Source organism: Pristiophorus japonicus, chromosome 9, assembly GCF_044704955.1.
Source record: "Pristiophorus japonicus isolate sPriJap1 chromosome 9, sPriJap1.hap1, whole genome shotgun sequence".
Lineage (NCBI taxonomy): Eukaryota > Metazoa > Chordata > Chondrichthyes > Pristiophoridae > Pristiophorus > Pristiophorus japonicus.
The window spans coordinates 125345777-125369361 of record NC_091985.1 but is presented as its reverse complement, the minus strand read 5'-3'; the positions used below and the strand labels follow the sequence as shown (position 1 = coordinate 125369361).

General features: G+C 43.5%; 1 protein-coding gene across 1 annotated transcript in view; it reads left to right on the top strand.

Annotated features, from left to right (window-relative positions):
* Positions 1-23585, top strand: part of pcsk2 (proprotein convertase subtilisin/kexin type 2) — a 97143-nt gene that overhangs the window by 4814 nt on the left and 68744 nt on the right. The window contains exon 2 of the mRNA XM_070888774.1: positions 16083-16187. Within this exon, the coding sequence (XP_070744875.1) occupies positions 16083-16187 (105 nt within the window). The remainder of the gene's footprint in view (positions 1-16082; positions 16188-23585) is intronic.

Below are 23585 nucleotides of genomic sequence, written 5' to 3'. Positions count from 1 at the left end.
ACTTCCAACATCTGCAGTATTTTGAAAAAGCAATTATACATAATTGTAATAGCACATGTTTTATCTGGTATCCTGGGGTGATAAGTAATTCCACAAATGGCAGTTTTATTTCTGGATGTGTTAAGAAAGAACTGGAATCATCTGAATTGCTCCATAATTGTAAATGTTACAAACAGGATTTACAATTGTTACTGTTTATATTCTCAAAGCTATACAATAATCTGCAGAGCAGTTAAACGTATCAGTATGTTGAATAATATGCACCATCTGCATAATCATTTCTTCTATTGAATTGCTTTTAGGTATTTTCTGAAACTATAAACTACATATAAAATAATGGATCCAACAAAAAGCAGAAAACATTTAAATGGAGTAATTAACTACATTTTCAGTGCAATTCACAAAATCAAGAGTAGACCTAATCTACATAGGAACAAGATTAGCCCATTCAGCCCCTCAAGCATGTTCTATCATTCAGTCAGATCATGGCTAATCTATACCTCAACTCCACCTACCAGCCTTTGCTCTACATTTCTTGATACACTTAACCAATAAAAATCTATCTATCACAATTTCCAAAATGTCAATTGAAACAGCATCCACAGCCGGTTGAGTTCCAATTTCCACAAGCATTTGAGCACTCCTAAATGACCTAGCTTTAATGTGCCCCTTGTTCTGGAATCCCCTACCAGAGGAAATTATTTCTCTGTATCTATCCTGTCGAATCCCTTTATCATGTTAAAGACCTCAATTAGATCACCCCTCAACTTTCTAAACTCAAGAGAATACAACAATACTCATAATTTAACCCTTTAAGTCCTAGTACCATTCTGGCAAATTTGAGCCAAACTTATCTTTCCTGAGATGCGGTGCCCAAAATTGAACTTTGTACTCCAGATGGAGTCTGGCCAAGGCTTTATACAATTCAAGCACTTTGAAATTTCAACTCCCCTTGAGATAATATTCCATTAGCCTTTTTAAAAATGTTGCACCTATGCACCAGCTTTTAATGATCTCTGTATATAGACACTTTAATCTCTTTGCACCTCCATAGCTCCTAATCTCACCATTAAGAAAATATTCCTTGTCTTACTTGTACCTTCACACTTCCCCATATTGAACTCCACTTGCCTTAGTAATATCCATTCAATTAATATATCTATCTACCTCTGTAACTTCCTGCTCCAATCTACATAACTTACTGTGCCTCTTAACTTTGTGTCATCTGCAAACTTGGATATACAACTCACTATTCCTTCATCCAAGTCATTGATATACATGGTGAAAAGCTGAATACCCAGTACAGATCCCTGGGGAACACCACTTGTCACATCATGACAATCGCTGTTCTCTGTCTGCTACCTCCCACCCAACCCATGTCACAAGGTTATCTCAAATTCAGTAGTCTCTCATGTTTGCTAATAATCTCTTGTGTGGAACTTTATCAAATGCTTTCTGGATGTCCATATAGACACTTCCCTACCATGATAGTGACCTCCTCAAAAAGGTCAACGGGATTGGTCAGACATAACCCACCCATCACAAATCCATGCTGACTTTCTTTGATCAGCTCATACTTGTCCACGTGCTCAGTCAGCTTGTCTCTGATGATAGAATCCAGTAACTTCCCCACAATTGATATTAAGCTGGTAGGTCTTCAGTTATCTGATTTCCTTCTCCCTTCTTAAATAATGGAGTGACATTTGCAGTTTTCAAATCCAAAGGCACAATTCCTGAATCAAGAGACCTTTGGAAAATTATGACTAATGCAGCTGCAATTTCCTCACCTATTTCTTTTAATACCCTGGCGTGGAAACCATCAGGTCCCTCTTCATTGTAACAAAAAGGATAAAAGTATTCATTTAACGTCCGCCATTTGCTTATTAGCCATTATAGTCTTGTCTTTAATGTGCCCACCTCACCACTCTCTCACAGTAAATTTCTAAACATTTCTTGTGTTAGCTTTGATACTCCTTGCAAGTTTTTTCATATACCTTTTTCCCACCTCTTATTACTTTCTTTGTGTTCCATTGCTGCTTTTTATAACTCTCACAGTCTGCTGGATTTCCACTCTTCTTTGCATTTGTGTAAGCTTTTTCTTTTAGCTTGATACTGTCACTTACCTCATTTGTTGACCATGGTTGGTTTAACTACATACATGGAGCCTTTGCCTTTTAGGGGTAAGTGCTGGTTTTGTATCGTACCAAATACTCCTTTGAGTACTTTGCACTATTTGTCTGTAGATTTACCCATTAACAGTTCAGCACAGATTACTGTGATCAATTCATTTCTCATCCCTTCAAAGATTGCCTTACTTAGATTTGAAACTGTGATCTGTAACTCTTTCTCTCAAACCTACAATCAAATTCAACCATATTATGGTCACTACTCGCAATATGTTCCCTTACCATCAGATTGCTAACTAATTCTGGCTCATTACTTATCCAGGAGGTGGAGGTGATTGGGTTGGGGGTGGGTGGGAGGGTTCTGGTGAGGATGGGTCGGTTGTGGAGTTGTTTTGTGGAGCCAGGAGGTGCACCCCTGCTCCTTGCGACTCCACAAAGTACTAAAGCACTCAAGTATTTGGCCTTTATCTGAGCGGCATGCAGCGGTCCCTTTAAGAACCGTTGGTTCGGCTGCACAAGATCCGAAGATGCTGTTAGAGCAAGCAACAACTAAGGCAGACACATTTAGTAGCCCGGGTCCGAAATGAGCACAGAAGCCTCATTTTAATATTGAAATATGTAAACTCAGCTTGAAAACTATTGTAACAAAAAGTAAAATACTGCAGATGCTGGAAATCTGAAATAAAAACAGAAAATGCTCAGCGGGTCAGGCAACATCTATGGGGATAGAAACAGAGATAACAATTCAGGTGGATGACCTTTTGTCACAATGGTTCTGATGTAAACTATTGTCCAACTGAGGATTGCCACAGAGGTTAGTATTAAGCTAGTATAGACTGAGATGTATTTGCTGTGCATCTGACTCCTAATATACTTAAGGGAATGGTTGATACTGAAATAAAAACAGAAAATGCTGGAAATATTCAGCAGGTCAGGCAGCATCTGTGGAAAGAGAAAGAGAGTTAACTTTTCAGGTCAATGATTTTCCATCAGAACTGGAAGAAATTAGAGATGTAACAGGTTTTAAGCAAATAGAGACGCAGGAAAAATGGGAGGGGAGGAAAGAACAAAAGGGAAGGTCTGTGATAGGGTGGAAGGCAGGAGAGATTAAATGGCAAAAGGGATGATGGTGCAAGGCAAAAGAGGGCAGTAATGGGACAAGTAAAGAAACAAAAGATGGGTCTAGAGAAGCTGTAAATGGCAACAGCAGAACCATGACCAACACCTGCTGTCTGAAAACAATGGGAGCAGTGGTTATGATCTGAACTTATTGAAATCTATGTTGAGTCTGTAGGTTGCAAATTGCCTAATCGAAAGTAAGGTGCTGTTCTTTGAGCTTCTGTTGAGCTTCATTGGAACCGTGTAGGATGCCAAGGACAGAGAGGTCAGAGTGGGAGTGGGATGTAGAATAAAAATGGCAAGCGACCGAGAGCTCAGGGTCACGCTTGTGGATTAAACGGAGGCTGATACTGAATGCAAAAAATGGAAACGTTACCAGTAGGATGTTCCCCCTCTATATATCATTCGTGAGAAGTGCATCCTACGCACCCCTGTCTTTGAGTGATGAGCTTTCTTCCCCAGTTGGGATGTTATTTCTGAATGTGAAAATACTATACAAGCTGTTTGTTCGCAGGCTGCCTCTCACTGGCAGTTTTAAAGTTTAAAAGGAAGGATATATAAGTAAAAAACAAAATACTGCAGATGCTGAACATCTGAAACAAATAGACAACGTGCTAAAAAGACACAGCAGGTCAGGCAACAGTTGTTGAAAGAAAAGACCAAGTTTATCTTTTGGGTGTTGAAACCTTCTTCAAAACTGAACATTAAGAAGTAAACAGATGTAGTAATACTGTCTGAAAACGGGGTGGTGGGGGGCTGGAAAAATATATGTAAACTTCTAAGATAAACCCAGAGAGGAATCAAGAATAGAATGATATTAATCGGCCAAGTAATGAACAGAAGTATTAAGATATTGAGCCTGAAATTCCAATGTCCCGGGTCCATACAAAGTTCCTACTGACTCGGGAAGGCATCGGAAAAGCCGGTTTTCAGCGCACAATGCGCATGCGCTGAAAACCAGCTTTTCCGATCTGTCAAGTTTCTGACTTGCAGATCTCACGCATATCGGGAGCAAGGACACTTGCAGGGCAAGTTTGCGATATTTACTCATATCTTGCCCAGCAACTGTCTTCATAAATCTTGTGGCTGAAAAAGCAGGCATATAGCCTACTTTTACAGGCGCAAGTGTTTAAAAACATACATAAACATTAAAATTAAATTAAATAAACACATATGAAAACATATTTTATTGTTAAAAACCCTCCCCACTATGGTAAGTTTATTTTAAGGCATAATTAAAAAAACTTTTTAAAAAGTCGGGAAAATATTTTTTTATATAAGAACTTTAATTTAAATGAATCTTAAATATGTAGTGTATTTTTATATTTTTTATTAGTGTTTTGTGTGTTTGGGGGAGTTTCCCATTCATAATAACGGGAACTCCAACTTACGGAGTTCCCATTATTATGAATGAGAAAATACTGCACCTTGATTGGCTGCCCAGAGCCATGTGACTCCAGCTCCAGCTCAACGTGCACACGCTCCGATGCGCAGTGAGTGAAGGCCTCAGGATCGGAAGTTTGAGCGGGCGCAGCACCTTCAGGTAAGTGCGCATTTTTTTTCCTTTTTTCAGTACTTTGCCCACGGAAAGACCTCGATCGGAATTTTTGGGCCAATAAAGAGACAAATTACGTGTGAATAGCTGAGTAAGTGTCAGGCCTGGGAAAATAGAAATAGGAGAAGGTCATTCAACCCCTCGAGCCTGTTCCGCCATTCAATGAGATCATGGCTGATCTGTATCTTAACTCCATCTACCCACCTTGGTTACGTAACCCTTAATACCTTGCCTAGCAAAAATCTATCAATCTCAGTTTTTAGATTTTCAGTTGACCCCTCCCCAGGCTCAGCTAGCTTTTTGGGGGAGAGAGTTCCATCTAGATTTCCACTACCCTTTGTGTGAGAAAATGGGAGTGATGGGCTGGAAAACCTTAGTGTCAGAAGTGGAATTAAGAGGCTTGGAAATGAGGATATGGCTAAGTCTGGAGTTACTGAAGTCAGTTCCGATCAGAGGGCTTGCAAGATGTCTGGAAGAAAGATGAGGAATTTTCCTGATGCTTGCGTTGAGCTTAATTGGAATGATGTACAAGGCCAATGGATCGAGAGGTCTGAGTGGGGAAGGGAGGGGAGGTTAAGGTAGCCTAGAGTTATACTTGTGGACAGAGGAAAGCCTCATTTGCATTTGTCCCCTTTTATGTAAAGGAGACTGCATCAGGAGTAGTGACTACAGTATACTAGATTAGAGAAAGCACACATAAATTGTTGTCTAACATGGAAGGAGTGTGGGGTCCTGGATGGTGGTGTGGAGGAGATAATTGTCATTGGTCTCATACACCTGACCTCCAACTATACCATCTTTTCCTTCTCTCCCATTTAATGATATACCTGTCCAGCTCGTGTTTAGTTTTGGCAAAGGTCCAAATTTGAAAAGGAAACCTGTCTGTTCTCTTCACAGATACTGATTGATTTGCGTGTTTCCAGCATTTTCTGGCTTTGTTTCATCAAAACATTGATGTCCGCATGAGGGTTCACATTTTTGAATATGTATTGTGCATTTACATAATTTATTCAGGTGTAGGAGTTGGTAGTAATTTCCTACTCCACTCAGTCCTCAGAATTGTCTCAGTTAATGCTTTGAAATTAGCCTATTAAAGTAAGTTTTGGTAATGCTGGTCAAAATTTATGTCCATGACTCATTGGCATTATAAATGTATACATCTACATTTTAAAATCAACAGTTAGGTAGGAGTGAGAAAGCTGAGGGGAGAAAAGTGTATAGATTACCAATGGAATATTTTTAGAAAGGAGATTGCAAAGTTGCAGAATAAATATATGCCATTTTGGGAAGAAAAGAGACTACCTCAAGTTTTCGAATGCCTCGAATAAAGAAAAAGGTTAGAAATTAAGGGTTGATTTGATAGTATTTTTTGAAATTATGAGGGGATGGGACAGAGTAGATCGAAACAGATTATTTCTTGTGGCTGAGAGGTCTAGAATGAGGGCATATGGATATAAGAACATAAGAAATAGGATCAGGAGTAGGCCATACGACCCCTCGAGCCTGCTCCGCCATTCAATAAGGTCATGGCTGATCTTCGACCTCAACTCCACCTTCCCACACTATCCGCATATTCCTTTGATTCTCTTAGGCTGCGATTTCTCCTACTTTGGCGGGTCCATGGTGGGCCCCGACCCTGGTGCTGTCTCCATCCTGGCCTCCAAAATGATTTTTTGTTAATTGGGCTTGTTAAGTCTGCCCAGCGCATTTCCTGGCCAATTAAAGGAAGCGGGTCTGATGATGTCATTTGATGATGCATCATCAGCTGGTTTCCTTAAAGAGACATGGCCAAATTTAGTTTGACAGTTGTGCTGTTAGTGTTCTACAGCATTGAGGTGCTGCAAATACTTGGAGGTGCACAGAGGTGCATGGCTGCACCCAGACTCTCCCAGATCTTCCCACAGCTTGCAGGGAGTTCCTCTTCCCTTCGCATGGGCGGAAGAGACCTCCCCAGGAGACCAATGCAGCCTGGTTCCACATTGCACAGGAGGGCACAAGCAGGGATGTCGTCAGGAGGACCAGGCTACGGTGCTGCAAATCTTTCAATGATCTCAGTAGATCGCAAAATGTTACTGCAAAGCCACACTCAACCTCATCTTGCTGTGCCACTCTTCACATCCCCATCACTCTGCCTTCCCTACCCTACTCCTGCACTCACACCAACTTACCTGGCACCTCCATCCATCCTTTTCTCTCTCTATCTACATTATCACATCCCCATCTCACTAGCCACCCCTCACACTCACCCTCATCCTAGTCCAATCATACCAACTAACAATACACAGGAGTAGGCACTTGCGTGCTTTATGCAATGTTCATGTAAAGTTTCTGTTAATGTGGTGTCAAACATTGAAACCTTTATTTTCAACACTTTCCGTTCTTGGACAGATCTGTGTGCACCTTTGGAAGTGGCTTAGTGAATTGCAGTGAATGGTGAGACATAATGGTACCCCCTACAATGGTGATGAGTGTGAAAAGAATGGCTTCGACAATGTAGATATGCTTTTTGTTGTTTGTGTTGGATGGTGCTAACCTGGCACATCATGTGGCAGCCAGGGTGTGCAGCGTCAAGTGAAGTTATTCTGGCCATGGTGAGGCCATCCATGGCATCCCGGGCAGCAATGTAGTCAGGTGCTGATGCCCTGTGTCCTGTGCAGCATCAGTTGATTGCGGAGAAGGTTGGTGTTGTTGGTGATGCTGGTGTGCCTGGTGCTGCTGATGTTGGAGTTCATCATCGTCAAATTCTAAGGGCCAAGGTGACAGAGTGTAAGTGGAGTAGATACCAGTTGAAGGTGAGATAACAGAAACAACCTGTCAAAGGTGAGAGAGGTTGCTGCAATGAGGTGAGCTTGGCTGAAGAGTTTGCTACAAAGACTTGCAGCCTGCATAAAGCACAATCTGTCTTCAAAGGGGAGAAATCAAAGAATCTCTGGGTTTGGAAAGTGTACAGGTGCAAATTGTGAGGCGGGGTCCCAACCCGCTGTCACAAATTTTTTCCCCACCTGACCTGCCGCCAAACACACCCATTAACCCCCCTTAGTGTCCAAAAATGTATCCATGTAAGTCTTCAATATACTCATTGATTGAGCATCCACAACCTTTGGGGTAGAGAATTGCAAAGATTCTCAACCCTCTGAGTTAAGAAATTTCTCCTTATCTCAGTTCTAATTGGCCGGCTCTTTATTCTAAGACTGTATCCTCTAGTTCTAGACTCTTCAGCCAGGGGAAATAGCCTCTCAGCATCTACCCTGTCAAGCCCTATAAAACTTGTATACGTTTTAATGAGATCATCTCTCATTCTTCTAAACTCCAGAGAATATAGGTGCATTTTACTCAATCTCTCTTCAAAAGACAGCCCTCTCAGCCAAGTAATCAATCTAGTGAACCTTCGGTAACTACAATTTAAAAGTACTCCATTGGCTGTAAAACGCTTTGAGATATCCGGTGGTCGTGAAAGGCACTCTACGAATACAAATCTTTCTTTTTCTTTTGTTGCACCCCCCCCCCCCCCCCAAGGCAAGTATATCCTTTCCAAGGTAAATAGACCAAAAATGTACACATTACTCCAGGTGTGGTCTCACCAAAGCCCTTTATAATTGCAGCAAGACTTCCTTATAATTATAGTCCAACCACCTTGCAATAAAGGCTCAAATACCATTTGCCTTCCTAATTGCTTGCTGTGCCTGTCATGTCACATTCCATGATTCATGTACAAGGACACCCAAATCCCTCTGAATATCAACATTTAGTAGTCTCTCACCTTTTAAAAAAAATATTCTGCTTTCCCATTCTTCCTAATAATAAGATTAAGAGATTTAGGACAGAAAACATGAGAAATGTTTTTACACAGAGGGTTGTTGGTTGAAATAGAGACTGTGGTGTAGATTTTCAATGGATAGGGCCGCCCATTATTGGAACTGCCTGATTGTTATTTCCATTGAAATCAGTTTTACACCTGGGAAGGAAGTTGAAAATCTACCCCGTGTCAGCATTTAACTATAGGTGAGGTAGGTGGTTAAAGGAAAGGGGAATAAAGGGCAATAGGAACAGAGCAAACACATGGGATTAGGGCTACTGCTCATGTGGAGGATGAACACCAGCATGGACAGGTAGAGCCGAACAGCCTGTTTCAATGTTGTAATTTCTGTTACAATTCTATATAAAACTGAAGGGTTCCCATTCTTTAGGATTAGCCTGCCTGATGGCATTAAAATTAATTCATATTCTTATAATATCTAGGGTCCTACAAAGTAAGGAAGTCACAAATTTTAAGCTGGCTCTGTACCAGTTTGTTAAAAGAACATTATAGGGTTTTACATACCATCATAGATACCATACTTACATTATAATAAACATACTCAGTGATATGTAATTGAGTGAGAATTCCTTGTACTCATTTGTAGGATTTGTATCATTTGCAAATTATTTGGTTCTGAATTTTATATTTAGCACCTTTCCATCCAACATCCTCACATTTTGATTAAATGCCAATCTCAGTCAGTATAGCACCCTTTAAAATGTTAGTAATTCCCAGGAATGTGTATATGTGTTATATTTTACAGCGCAGTTTTATATGCTGTAAAGAAAACTGACATTTAATTTACTAAATTGTGAAATGACTTTGTTTTAAGGAAGTGCTGAATAGATCAATGCTGTAATGATATACACATCAATAAGTTCTGTCAGAATAATAAAAATGAATTATAAATGCCTGGTGGAGCGAAGGTTTATAGGCACTGTAGATTCATTTTACAAGTTCTCTGTTCTTTAAGGATCATCACATTCTGCTGAACTCTTGAAAATATATAATTTGTCTTTAACACCCAGTGTGAATGGATGCAAGCAACACTAAGTAGTACTTCTAGCTAAACATTAGGATATACTTTAGGGTATCAAAAGCCCACATCTGTATTCATGATGTCTAATCAGAAAATAGAGAGTTGATGGTAGGGGGCTCCAGAAGGGAGTGGACAAGATCATTGAATGCTTAGTTTCCCAATCCCTGCAAGTTGGAACCTTGTCACTCATACTGCATCCACTAACCATAAAACCAGCCTCGTATCTCCAATACATTAGGCAAAAGCAATTATAAAGAATTACTAACCCTTGTTATCAGCTGTGAACTGTAATCATGCAGGTAAGCACCAGAGATAGCATTGGCAGAACCAAATCATCTATTTATTCAACAAAATTGTTGTAGAATTGGGTGTTGTAGAATGAAAAAAATCAATTTTACAGGTCGAGCACTGCAAGAACTCTGGGACAGGAGACACACTTAGGGGGCTAATGCCTCAAACAATCCTCTCCCCTATGTGGTGCTTCATGTTTGGGAAGTGATGGTAGAAAGGATGCAGCATCTGTCAGCCAGATAAGTTGTGTATAATCCTTTTTCACCTGGTAACATTCTTAGAGTCATTACCTTCTTTGACCGAACTTTTTCCTTTTTTTTCTGCCAATTATTTTTTTTTACTCTCAACAGTTCCAAAATTTATATTGGACCTGACTTATTGAGCATCTCTTTTGTACTCCTAGATAGGTTACAAGAAAAAATGTTCTTGCCTGATAAGCGATTCCTCTCCAGATTCCAATCAATCTCAATTTCTCTCTCCGTCTCCTTCTCAATTATACTCGCTCAGCAGAAACCTGGCAGGTGGGCAGTTAAAATCTCCCTGGCTCTTACCTCTTCAAAAGCCACCATGATCGTAACATCTGCAGTTTTAAACTGCTCTCCTGAGCAGGCAGCAAGGACACGGGCTCGGAGCCAACAGGGTCCTTCTTTACATATGTATGTTGTGGTCGGATGGCATCATTGAGACCCAACTGTAATTTTAACTCGGGTCTGTTCCGGGAATCTACCTGGAGTTAAAATCGGGGTTGCAACATTTCTGTCTGTGATTACTACTATGATCAGTGCTCCCGAGAAGTTTTGACTCTTATTCCTCTTTATCTTTAAATACACCAGCCTGCATAATCTTCCTTCAAATGCATCTTTGCTGTGTTGAAATCAAGACATATCGATTAGGCTTCTACTCATTTTCCTTTTAGGTAGCACACCCTAGACATACACAATTTGTTTTTTTTTAACCAGGGCCATAACATTGTAGAGCTCCTTATTTTCAGGGGCCGAAATTGATGAAGGCCTCGGCCCGCCCAAGTGCCGCCCAAAGGACCGCCGATGGCTGCCGATGTCCCTGACGGTTCTTTGGGTGGGAATTTCATCACCCAGGTCCCTCGAAGGTCGGTGGGCGACAAATGAGGGACTTACGCCACCAATCTGGGCGGCAGCAGGCGGGAGGGAGGTCTCATTCTCAGCAGCAGAGGCGCTTGCCGCCCAAGTGCCACCGAGGATGGAGTCGGGCCCAGGGAGGGTCGAAAAACTAACAATAAAAAGCATCAAAAACAAAAAAAAACAACTGCCGACCTTCAGGGGACCCCATCCAGGTAAGTACCTGTAAATAAATCATATAAATTTACTTCATTTACCTTTTTTACAGCATCTTCACACTTACCGTTGAGGACAGAGTTGCCTGTACTCAGCGGTCCACCGCCGACCTGCCGCCAATTCCAGCCGATTCCCGCCCGCATGGATATGGCATCTTAGTGGACGGGAGTCTACTTACGCACATTGGCCGTCCGCTGACGTTGGTGACGCTTCCCGGCGGCTCTCCCCTCCTGCACGCTCCAGGCCACGACGAAAATGGCACTGGGTGGTTCGACCAGAGGAATATCGGCAGCAGTGGGTGGTAAAACCATCAATTTCGGCCCCTCAGTGATTTAATTCACCTACAGTTTTCAGGCTTTTAAAACTCAGATTGTGTGAAATGAATACACACTAACCAATGATTCCATTAAAACATTCAACATACTGACATGAGATGCAGTAAAGTGACCATGAGATCAAAATGGATCAAGAGCAGTGACTTCGGTAGCAGTATTCCATACTAACTTATTGTATTCATGATCATAAGAAAGCATTATCATAATTTTAATAGCTGAACTTTGGTTGTATCACTTTAATTTAAGTTGATGATTTACTAGAAGGGTGAGGGACCAGTTATGTGGAGAGACTGGAGAAGCTGGGATTTTTCTCTTTAGAGCAGAGAAGGTTAAGGGAAGATATGATAGAGGTGTTCAAAACCATGAAGGGTTTAGATAGAGTAAATAAAGAGAAACTGTTTCTAGTGGCAGAAGCAACCAGAGGGCACAGATTTAAGGTGATTGGTAAAAGAACCAGAGATGACAGAGAGTTGTTGTGATCTGGAATGCATTGCCTGAAAGGGTGGTGGATGCAGATACAATAGTAATACCTGTATTCAAAAGAGAATTGGATAAATACTTCAAGGGAAAAAAATTACAGTACCCCAATATAACGCAAAGTTCCTTCCATGCCTCCTTACTGAACCATTAAGCAGTCTCTTGCGGTACATTCTCAAGGGAGTGGCGTGGTTTGTAGACCTGGTGAAAGGATGCCCCATAATTAGTCGCCTCTTTTGGTGAGCCTTTCTGATTTTCACTTTCTCCTCCCCCTGCTCCTGTATATGCTTCCCATCATAAGGATAAATGAGAATGGCCCCAATAAGGGCTCCATGACAGAAGTTAAAAAGGAAATGAACTCCCTGAGCTGAAATTGCTGAAAGGCAGTTGGTTGAATCCTTTCTTAGCTGCATAGCTCAGAAAAGCTTTTTTTCTAATCGCTTCAGTAAAACCTGATGTTTCAGATAAAAGTTGTGGACTATCAAAGCCTGTGAACGTGATCATTTCCTAGATTGGTAAGTCATGCAGGCAACTTTCGGAAGCCAGGACCCAGATCGACCAGATTGCAGCGTGCATTTTGGGATGTGTATCAGACTTGCACTCCAAATTCCAACACTTTATGCTGAATCTATATCACTTTTGAACCAAAACGATTGCACAAATTGGGCCACCAAGTACATAGAAACATAGAAACATAGAAAATAGGTACAGAAATAGACCATTTGGCCCTTCGAGCCCACATCACCATTCAATATGATCATGGCTGATCATGCAACTTCAGTACCCCATTCCTGCTTTCACTCCATACCCCTTAATCCCTTTAGCCGTAAGGGCCACATCTAACGCCCTTTTGAATATATCTAATGAACTGGCCTCAACAGCTTCCTGTGGTAGAGAATTCCACGGGTTCACAATTCTCTGAGTGAAGAAGTTTTTCCTCATCTCGGTCCTAAATGGCTTATCCCTTATCCTTAGACTGTGACTCCTGGTTCTGGACTTCCCCAACATCGAGAACATTCTTCCTTCATCTAACCTGTCCAATCCCATCAGAATTTTATATGTTTCTATGAGATCCCCTCTCATTCTTCTAAATTCCAGTGAATATAAGCCTAGTCGATCCAGTCTTTCTTCATATGTCAGTCCTGCCATCCCGGGAATCAGTCTGGTGAACCTTCGCTGCACTCCCTCAATAGCAAGAATGTCCTTCCTCAGATTAGGAGACCAAAACTGTACACAATATTCAAGGTGTGGCCTCACCAAGGCCCTGTACAACTGCAATAAGACCTCCCTGCTCCTATACTCCATTCCTCTCTCTATGAAGGCCAACATGCCATTTGCCGCCTTTACTGCCTGCTGTACCTGCATGCCAATTTTCAATGACTGATGTACCATGACACCCAGGTCTCGTTGCACCTCCCCTTTTCCTAATCTGTCACCATTCAGATAATATTCTGTCTTCCTGTTTTTTCCACCAAAGTGGATAACCTCACATTTATCTACATTATACTGCATCTGCCATGCATTTGCCCACTCACCTAACCTGTCCAAGTCACCCTGTAGCCTCTTAGCATCCTCCTCACAGCTCACACTGCCACCCAACTTAGTGTCATCTGCAAACTTGGAGATATTATATTCAATTCCTTCGTCTAAATCATTAATGTATATTGTAAAGAGCTGGGGTCCCAGCACTGAACCTTGCGGTACCCCACTAGTCACTGCCTGCCATTCTGAAAAGGACCCGTTTATTCCTACTCTTTGCTTCCTGTCTGCCAACTAGTTCTCTATCCATGTCAAAACATTACCCCCAATCCCATGTGCTTTAATTTTGCACACTAATCTCTTGTGTGGGACCTTGTCAAAAGCCTTTGAAAGTCCAAATACACCACATCCACTGTTTCTCCCTTATCCACTCTACTAGTTACATCCTCAAAAAATTCTAGAAGATTTTTCAAGCATAATTTCCCTTTCATAAATCCATGCTGACTTGGACTGATCCTGTCACTCCTTTCCAAATGCGCTGCTATTACATCTTTAATAATTGATTCCAACATTTTCCCCATTACCAATGTCAGGCTAACCGGTCTATAATTCCCTATTTTCTCTCTCCCTCCTTTTTTAAAAAGTGGGGTTACATTAGCTACCCTCCAATCCATAGGAACTGATCCAGAGTCTATAGAATGTTGGAAAATGACCACCAATGCATCCACTATTTCTAGGGCCACTTCCTTAAGTACTCTGGGATGCAGACTATCAGACCCTGGGGATTTATCGGCCTTCAATCCCATCAATTTCCCTAACATAATTTCCTGACATAAAGGGTTAGATTAGAAGAAACTTTTTCATGCATTGTTTTCAGAATATGGAATGCATTACCACAAGTGCCGATCTGTGCTAAATCAATTTCAGGAATAAAAAGGTTTTGGACAATTACTTAATGAGGAATATAAAAGGATGTGGGGAGAAAATAACAAAGTAGGATTAATTTAGAGAGAAAGCAGCAAAGTGGGACAAATAAAATCAACTTCCAAAGGGAGGGTGGGGGAGGTAAATTCAGGGCGGGCTAGAAGGGCCAAGCGTCTTCCTTCTATGTTATAATGTATGTTTCTAATGGGAACAGAAGTGGGGAAATATCACTCAAACTGAAATGAGCCAGCTAAAGGGAATAAGCAATTCCCTTTTCATATAAGTGAAGCCACTAACTAGAAATAAATAATCACAAATCGATGTTATATACAGGAGAGAATAAATGATTCAATGAGACATCTGAGAAAGTGAGAACTACTGCGGGCTTGGTTTAAAGACATCTATAGGTAAACTTTTGCTAATGTGGAGATACACCAGTTGACGGACACGTCCTCAATTTAACACCAAGAAAAATATATCATTTTCGAATAATAAAAAGGTTTGATTTTGACAGAAGCAAAAAAAAGGACTCGTGTGCTTGCATACAGAAACAATTAACAGAAATAATTTCAACATTATTCAAGCAGATGCTCAGCAAAATCTCACTATTTAATTTTTTCAAGTGCATGCTGAGGAACTAAATCACTGTTCTTAGTTTATGCTTCAAACAGAAAGAATTCATGAATTATTAAAGATATGAGCAATCCACTTGTCTGCTTTATTATTACAATTGCACACTGTAATTGTACCATTTTATACTTAAAGCTAAGATACCCTTCGCTCATGTGAAAAGCCTTAAGCATTCAGAGTCCATTTCAGAGTATTGGATGGGATGTATGGGTGTTGGGCATGATTTGAATAGAACAAATATATGCTGCAGTAATACAATGGAGGGGTTTAGATATACTGCTTTTGTCTGACGGGAAAAGCTTATAATGGGATGTCTGGTTTGGCTATCCATTCGATGGCCTCCTGAGATATCGAAAGGAGAAATGAGGTGTCTCCCGCAACAGATCTCAGTGGGCAGGTTGACATGATGTTTTTTGTGGTCTGGGACTTTGGGTAGTCCCTCATCTTCCACTTGTGGTTTAGGTATGATGTGTTAACCTCAAAAGAGATCCTTCAGCAATTTATATGTTGCCTGATCTAAAAATATCTGTTGTTACCATTCAACTGTGCTACATACTTTTTCCAAATACCAACGTTCCCTACTTGTATTAATTAAATATGTAAGGACAATTGCTCTTAGCATTCTATCTTCTTTAGATCATGGAAAGAATGATATCATCAGGGAATAAATTACAAGAAATGTAATGTAAGGAGGTACAACTTTATCAATCATTTAACTGGTGAAGACTAAGCTATATTGTAGCATGACAATACATTATTTGGATGTTCTTCATCTACATATTATAAGTATCATAGAAAATCATTTTGTAATAGTCTAATATATTTTGGAGATTACAGTGCAAGGAGCTGGTGCACAAACCCCACTTAGTGCAGAGCAAAGAGTTTGAAAATGAAATTAAAAAGTGTGTGGACATTTATTCTCGATTGAAGGTGCCATGTAAAACATTCATGCAATACTAAAGGCTTGCCTTCAACTACTTTCTATTTTACCACAGCTTCCATTTGTAGAAGGACTCTATCACTTCACTCACAGTGGCATTCCGAAGGCCAGAAAAAGACGCAGCATTTTGCATAAGCATTATCTGGAAAAGGACCCAAGGGTAAGTTAATGTTTCTCCAACCTTCAACAACTGTTACCTAGGCAACAATTCTTAATGTGGTCAGCTAATCAGTGGGAAACAAAAACAACTGTTAATTTGAGTTCTGTCTTTCGTGAGGAAACTTAAAAATAAAAAATGTAACCTTTGAAACCGCCTGATAATTTCAACTGTATTACTGTTCTCTAATTTTATTCAAATTTTATCAAATGTAATTTACATCAGATACGGTTACCCTGAATTTATTGCTGGACTGGGTCACATCATTACAATTCACATCGCTGGGCGAGTGCCCTTATATCACCCAAAACAGGGCTGATATCGCCCAAAAAGAGGAAAGTTGGGACACATCGCCGAGCTTATCGCGACACATCGCCCGGCGCAACTTTCGGCTCACATCGCCGATGTGATCGCTGAGGTGATTGCCCACACATCGCCCAGCCTAACTTTCGGCACATCGCCAGGCTGATCGCGCACAGAGAACATCACTGGAGAATAGTTGCTATTGCCTGGCCTTCCTCACAGTCCTCGGCACTACAGACACCAATTTGAATATCGGAGGAAGACAGTAGGCTTCTTAAACAGGGGCTTAGATAGTTTGTGAATTATTTAAGGGCCTTTTAAAGATAGATACTCTCTCAATTCGACGTTTTATATTTATATAAATAAGTGACGTTTCATACTTACTTGGTCTGGACTGGACATTGTTTAACAACAGTTGCCCACTAATGTTCTATTTTAACTTACATTATTAGAAGACACTGCACAACAATTGTAAAGTGAAATATAATGGTTTTAATAAAATGACAACTTTTGAATGTAATTTTTCAATTACAAACACCAAAACACCCTTCCACCTCACCCACACCCCAACCACCCTCCGCCCGCCCCCCACCCACACCCCAACAGTGAAACCACCACACCAACAATAAATATGAACAATAGGAACAATATTAAAACGAGTGTACCTCCCTCCCTACCTGCGGCCACATTTCCCTCCCGATCCTGCACACCCCCCCCCGTGTCATTGCCTCACCCACCTGTTTTGGTCCCCGGGTACTGCTGCGAAGCCGGCGTGCAGTGGGTGATGGCAAGACTTCCTGTCGTGGTGGGGGACATGCTGGGACGATCGCCTGTTGGGGGTTGTTGGCGGGGAAGACAAAACAGGGGGATCGCCTTCCGAGTCAGGAGGTGGTGCATCCTCCTGCCCCGCCTGTGTGCCGGTGCTTGTGGTCACGGGAGCTCGGGGTGCAGTGCCGTGTACTGCCAAGAACGCATGCCGCATGGCATGGTTGGAGGCGGAGATTTCACGCAACTCCAGGATCATCTGCTGCGTTGCCTCCGCTTGGCTAGCAGACATCCGGGAGAACTCCTGCGTGAACCTCACAAACACCTGGAGCTGCTCGCGCTGGGTTGCGACAGACTCCTCGCACAGTCGTGCCAGGCGCTCCACACGTTCGTCCAGGGTAGGCCTTTGCTCAAGCCGCTGACCCGACCTCCATGGGGTCTACAATAGCACCAATTGCCCCTTAGTGTCGCCAACTGCATGCCGCTTGGTTCCGGTACCTCCTCAGTTGGGATCCCCATTGTGGCCGCAGGTTCCCCAGACAGAGGGATGCAAGGGGCATTCTCCTCTGTCTCCAGGTATACCTCCTCCTCCTCCTCAGGCTCGGTGGTCTCCTCCTCTTCACCACCCTTGGTGTATGACACATGCAGTGGGTCAGGTCCATTGAGTGTCTGTCCTCTCGTTGCACCTCTGGAGCTGGTAAAGCTGCAAGACACAATTGAGATTATTGGAGCAGAAAGCATTGTTGCACCGCGCTGGCATACGTAGGAGGAACAGTACTAATCCCATAAATGTGACAGAGAAACGTTACATATTAATGCATCATATGGTGGTATCTACGGCAGTACATCTATGTGGAATTCACTGCGCCAGAGAGCTGTGGAGGCTGGATCAGTCGCAGATAGATCGAATGATAAGGGAGTGAGGGTTTATGGGGTGTGGACAGAGAAGGGAACAGATGGCCAGATGGACTGCTTTTATGTTCTTATGTTGTCGACCCTGAGCATGGTAGAGAGTCGCACAGAGGCTGCATGCATAACATGACATCATTCGTCTATGATATGAGAATGAAATGATGTCACATAGCTCGTATACTGCTTGACACATTACTCATGTGGTGCATGCGATGGTCCGGCAACACCACGGGTGGTGATCGCTCGACTGTGGGCCCCCAATATTGCTGCAGCACGTTCCTCCAGGCCGGTGAGGGTCTGTATTACAGCAGAGCCTCCCCCAGTGCACCTCTGCTGAGCCCGATTATGAGATCCCTTCCTCTGCGAACGTGAATAGAGCATAAGCTACTTGACAAGGTTATGTCATTTATATACAACCGTTTCAAACATTATATGCTAATAGGGGTTGTGTCCACAATTCAATGACAGTAGCTGATGTCCAAAAGTGTCCCAGGCTTGACAGTGTGCAAAGGCAGCTCTCCCCCAGTCCATGGTGGGTCCCTGTGTAAGTGACAGCAGCCAGAGAGACTTAAAACGGGCACAGGTTCATGGCCTTGTCCAGTTCTTAGAGGGGATGATATATGTTATATAAGTTCGAATTACAATCCCGGAGAATTACCATTATAATAATTATACTTAAAATGTGCATCATTAAAATATAAAGTCGTACTTACTCCTGCTGAAGCAACGGTCGGAGCCCCTGGGCTTGTGGGACGCAGACGAGACGACCTCGCTATCTCGCCCCATAACCTGCGGTACGCCCGTGGTGCTGGTTTCCCACCAATTGGGCCCAGCGGGAGTGCACCTCCACCACGAAGGCCTTGTCGGCCTCCTCAGAGAAGCGTTTGGCCCTCTTCCTCCCCGTCTCCACATCTCTCCCACTTTCATTGCTGTCAGACATATTTCTCTGTCTTTCTTTCTCTCTCTCTCTCTTTTCTCTCATCTCTCTGTCTCTGCCTTCCTCCTCTCTCTATCTCTCTCTCTCTCCTCTCTTGATCTCTCTCCGCCTTCCGCGCATGTGTGGATGACCCCTGACCTTCTGAAATGCGGGAAAACATGGCCAACCAAAAAATAAATAAAATTTGCGTACCCTTTGCCATCGCTGGGCCATCGCTGGGTGATGTGACATCGCTGGGCTATCGCTGGGTGATGTGACATCGCTGGGCTATCGCTGGGTGATGTGACGTCGCTGGGCCATCGCTGGGCTATCACTGGGTGATGTGACATCGCTGGGCCATCGCTGGGCTATCACTGGGTGATGTGACATCGCTGGGCCATCGCTGGGCTATAACTGGGTGATGTGACATCGCTGGGCTATCATTGGGTGATGTGACATCGCTGAGCTATCACTGGGTGATGTGACATCGCTGGGCTATCGCTGGGTGATGTGACATCGCTGGGCTATCGCTGGGTGATGTGACATCGCTGGGCTATCGCTGGGTGATGTGACATTGCTGGGCTATCGCTGGGTCATGTGACATCGCTGGGCTATCGCTGGGTGATGTGACATCGCTGGGCTATCGCTGGGTGATGTGACATCGCTGGGCCATCGCTGGGCTATCGCTGGGTGATGTGACATCGCTGGGTGATGTGACATCGCTGGGCTATCGCTGGGTGATGTGACATCGCTGGGCTATCGCTGGGTGATGTGACATCGCTGGGCTATCGCTGGGCTATCGCTGGGTGATGTGACATCGCTGGGCTATCGCTGGGTGATGTGAGATCGCTGGGCTATCGCTGGGTGATGTGACATCGCTGGGCTATCGCTGGGTGATGTGACATCGCTGGGCTATCGCTGGGTGATGTGACATTGCTGGGCTATCGCTGGGTCATGTGACTTCGCTGGGCTATCGCTGGGTCATGTGACATCGCTAGGCTATCGCTGAGCCGAAAATCGTGATCCAAAAAATGGACGATGTTCCAGTGATCATGAAGGATGCAACATCGCTAAGGCTGGAACATCGCCCATTTTTTGGGCCCTAGCAAACAAAGTGGAAAGTCTAGCCCATGGAGTTAAAGGAATTACATTTTGTTACATCTGTGCAGATTCACTGTGGGATAGATATCATCATGTCTGCAAAGGTCAGTGAGAATGTGATTTGAATGTTGAGAAGGCATAATATTCAGCTTGCTAGGATTATATCGTACCATAGGTGCTAAACATAATTGTTCATATACAGGGTAATAAATACATGCTGAATGTCAGATACATTGTGAAGAAACAGTTACTCATGAGAGAAAAGTATAAAGTGCCTATGAGTTGCTGTGACAAATAAATAGAAATCCACTATTTACTTTTGCCACATGGCTTATTAAGGAATGCTATTCAATTATATCAACCAACTAAAATAATATGGGGTATATACCCCATATATATATATATAGAATACAGGTTGAGCGGCCGAAATCCGGAGTTCCAAAGTTCGGAATGTTCCGAAATCCGGACGTCGCACTGATCCGTGGTAGGGTCGTCCGGAATCCGGAAAATGTTCCGATATTCCCGGACATTTTTAAAATCGATTGCTGCTGCGAGTTGGGCCGAGGAAGGGAGAAAATACCAGAAAAAAAATTCCAAAAAACAAAAAATAAAAATTCACAAAACCCTTGCCTACTAAATCGCTGAAAAATAATTAAAAAATAAAAACTTTAACTTACCTTTTTTGCAGGTCTTCAACGCAGGTTTTTCCCAGCTGCTGCTTGCTGCCAGCCCCGGACCCACTGCCCACCCCAGACCCTTCACCGACCCTCCGCTGCCCACCACGCCCCGGACCCCCCGACCCTCCGACCCTCCGCTGTAGCCGCCCCGGACATCTGCCGCCCCCACCGTCCCGGGCCCTCTACCCTCTGCCGACACTCCGCTGCCGCCCCCCACCTCCGCCGCCACGGACCCTCCGTCGACGCTCTGCCGCCTTGCCTCCGCCGCCACGGACATCCACCAGCCCGGACATCCGCCGACCCTCTCCCACCGTCCAGGACCCTCTGCCACCTTGGACCCTCCGTCGACCCTCCGCCGCCATCACCCCCCTCCGTCGCCCTAGACCCTCCTCCACTGCCCCCGCCCCCCTCCCCCCCACCGCCTGCTCCACCACTGCAGCACCCTTACCTCGGCCCAGGCATTTCCAGATTCGGGACGGTGGAAAGACGTTCCGAAATCCGGAAATACCCAAAATCCGGAACGACCTCAGTCCCGAGGTTTCCAGATTTCGGACGCTCTATCTGTATATGTAAAAATATATGCAGTTCAATTTTTTGGGGGGGTCAAATATTACAAAATAAAGTATATGAACAGATGCATGCATTATTTATATTCATTAAAGGACCTGAACATCTTTTATACAGTAATATAGGATGCAAAGACTGATTTGTATTTTCCTAATTTCCATACGTATAAATGATATCTAACATTTGGTTAGCTGATCCTTTGCTCTTTCTAATTCTGGCTAAATGAAGTTGAGGTACAGATCAACCATGGTCTAATTGAATGGGGGAAGAGATTCGAGGGGCTGAAAGGAACAGGAGGAGGCCAATGTCCTTTCAAATACCAGCCAATATGATGAAAACAAACATGTTTATGCACAAGATGACGACGTGAGCTTAAGAATTCAGTGTAATTATCTGAACAATTCCCAATTTGGAAATGTAACAATTATTTTGTAGCAATACATCTAATGAACTGAGTGCATGGGATAATTTAAGTGAGCAAAATCATTTAAAAATATCTGAAGTACAAAAAGTATTTCCTTTTACATAAATATTACATAGTATTTGCAGCATAGAAACAGGCCATTCGGCCCAACAAGTCCATGCTCCACACGATTCTGTTGCTTGGTGAACTTTTTGCTCCGGGTAATTATTTTAGTTTCATCACTTTTCTGTGCATGAAAATGAAAATGTGTTACTGTTAAAAGGTTTCTGGACTGCCTTAAATATTCTTTTGGGTCATCATCATCATAGGCAGTCCCTCGAAATTGAGGAATACTTGCTTCCACTCTAAAAGTGTGTTCTCTGGTGACTGAACAATCCAATACGGGAATTACAGTCTCTGTCACAGGTGGGACAGACAGTGGTTGAAGGAAAGGGTGGGTGGGGAGTCTGGTTTGCCACACGCTCTTTCCGCTGTCTGCGTTTGGTTTCTGCATGCTCTCGGCGACGAGACTCAAGGTGCTCAATGCCCTCCCGGATGCTCTTCCTCCAGTTAGAGTGGTCTTGGGCCAGCGATTCATAGGTGCCGGTGGGGATGTTGCACTTTATCAAGGAGGCTTTGAGGGTGTCCTTAAAACGTTTCCTCTGCCCACCTGGGGCTCGCTTGCTGTGTGGAGTGCCAAGTAGAGCGCTTACTTTGCGAGTCTTGGTTGGGCATGCGGACATTGTGGCCCACCCAGCGGAGCTGTTCGAGTGTGATCAGTGCTTCAATGCTGGGGATGTTGGCCTGATCGAGAACAGTGACGTTGGTGCATCTATCCTCCCAGTGGATTTGCAGGATCTTGTGGTGGCAGCGCTGGTGGTACTTCTCCAACACTTTGAGGTGTCTACTGTATATGGTCCACGTCTCTGAGCCACATAGGAAGGAGGGTATCACTACTGCCCTGTAGACCATATGCTTGGTGCCAGATTTGAGGCCCTGGTCTTCAAATGCCATCTTCCTCGGGTGACTGAAGGCTGCACTGGCACACTGGAGGCAGTGTTGGACCTTGTCGTCGATGTCTGTCCTTGCTGATAGTAGACTCCTGAGGTATGGAAAATGGCCCGCGTTGTCCAAGGCCAACTAATGAATTTTGATGACCGTGGGCCAGTGCTGTGAGGCGGGGTCAGGTTGGTGGAGGACCTTTGTCTTACGGATGTTTAGTGTAAGGCCCATGCTTTTGTACGCCTCGGTGAAGATGTTGACGATGGCTAGGAGTTCGGCCTCTGAATGTGCTCAGACACAAGCCTCGTCCGCGAACTGTAGTTCGATGACAGAGGATGGGACGACCTTGGATCTAGCCTGGAGGCGATGAAGGTTGAATAGGTTCCCATTGGTTCTATAGTTTAGTTCCACTCCAGCAGAGAGCTTGTTGAGACTGAGATGGAGCGTTGCAGCGAGGAAGATCGAGAAGAGCTATGGCGTGATGATGCAGCCCTGCTTGACCCCGGTCCGGATGTGGATTGGGTCTGTGATGGATCCGTTTGTCAGGATCACGGCTTGCATGTCATCATGGATCAGGCGGAGGATGGTGACAAACTTTTGAGGGCAGCCAAAATGGAGGAGTTCGCTCCATAGTCCCTCACGGTTGACAGTGTCAAAGGCCTTTGTGAGGTCAAAGAAGGCCATGTACAAGGGTTGGTGCTGTTCCCTGCATTTCTCTTGTAGTTATCACGCGATGAAGATCATGTCCGTTGTTA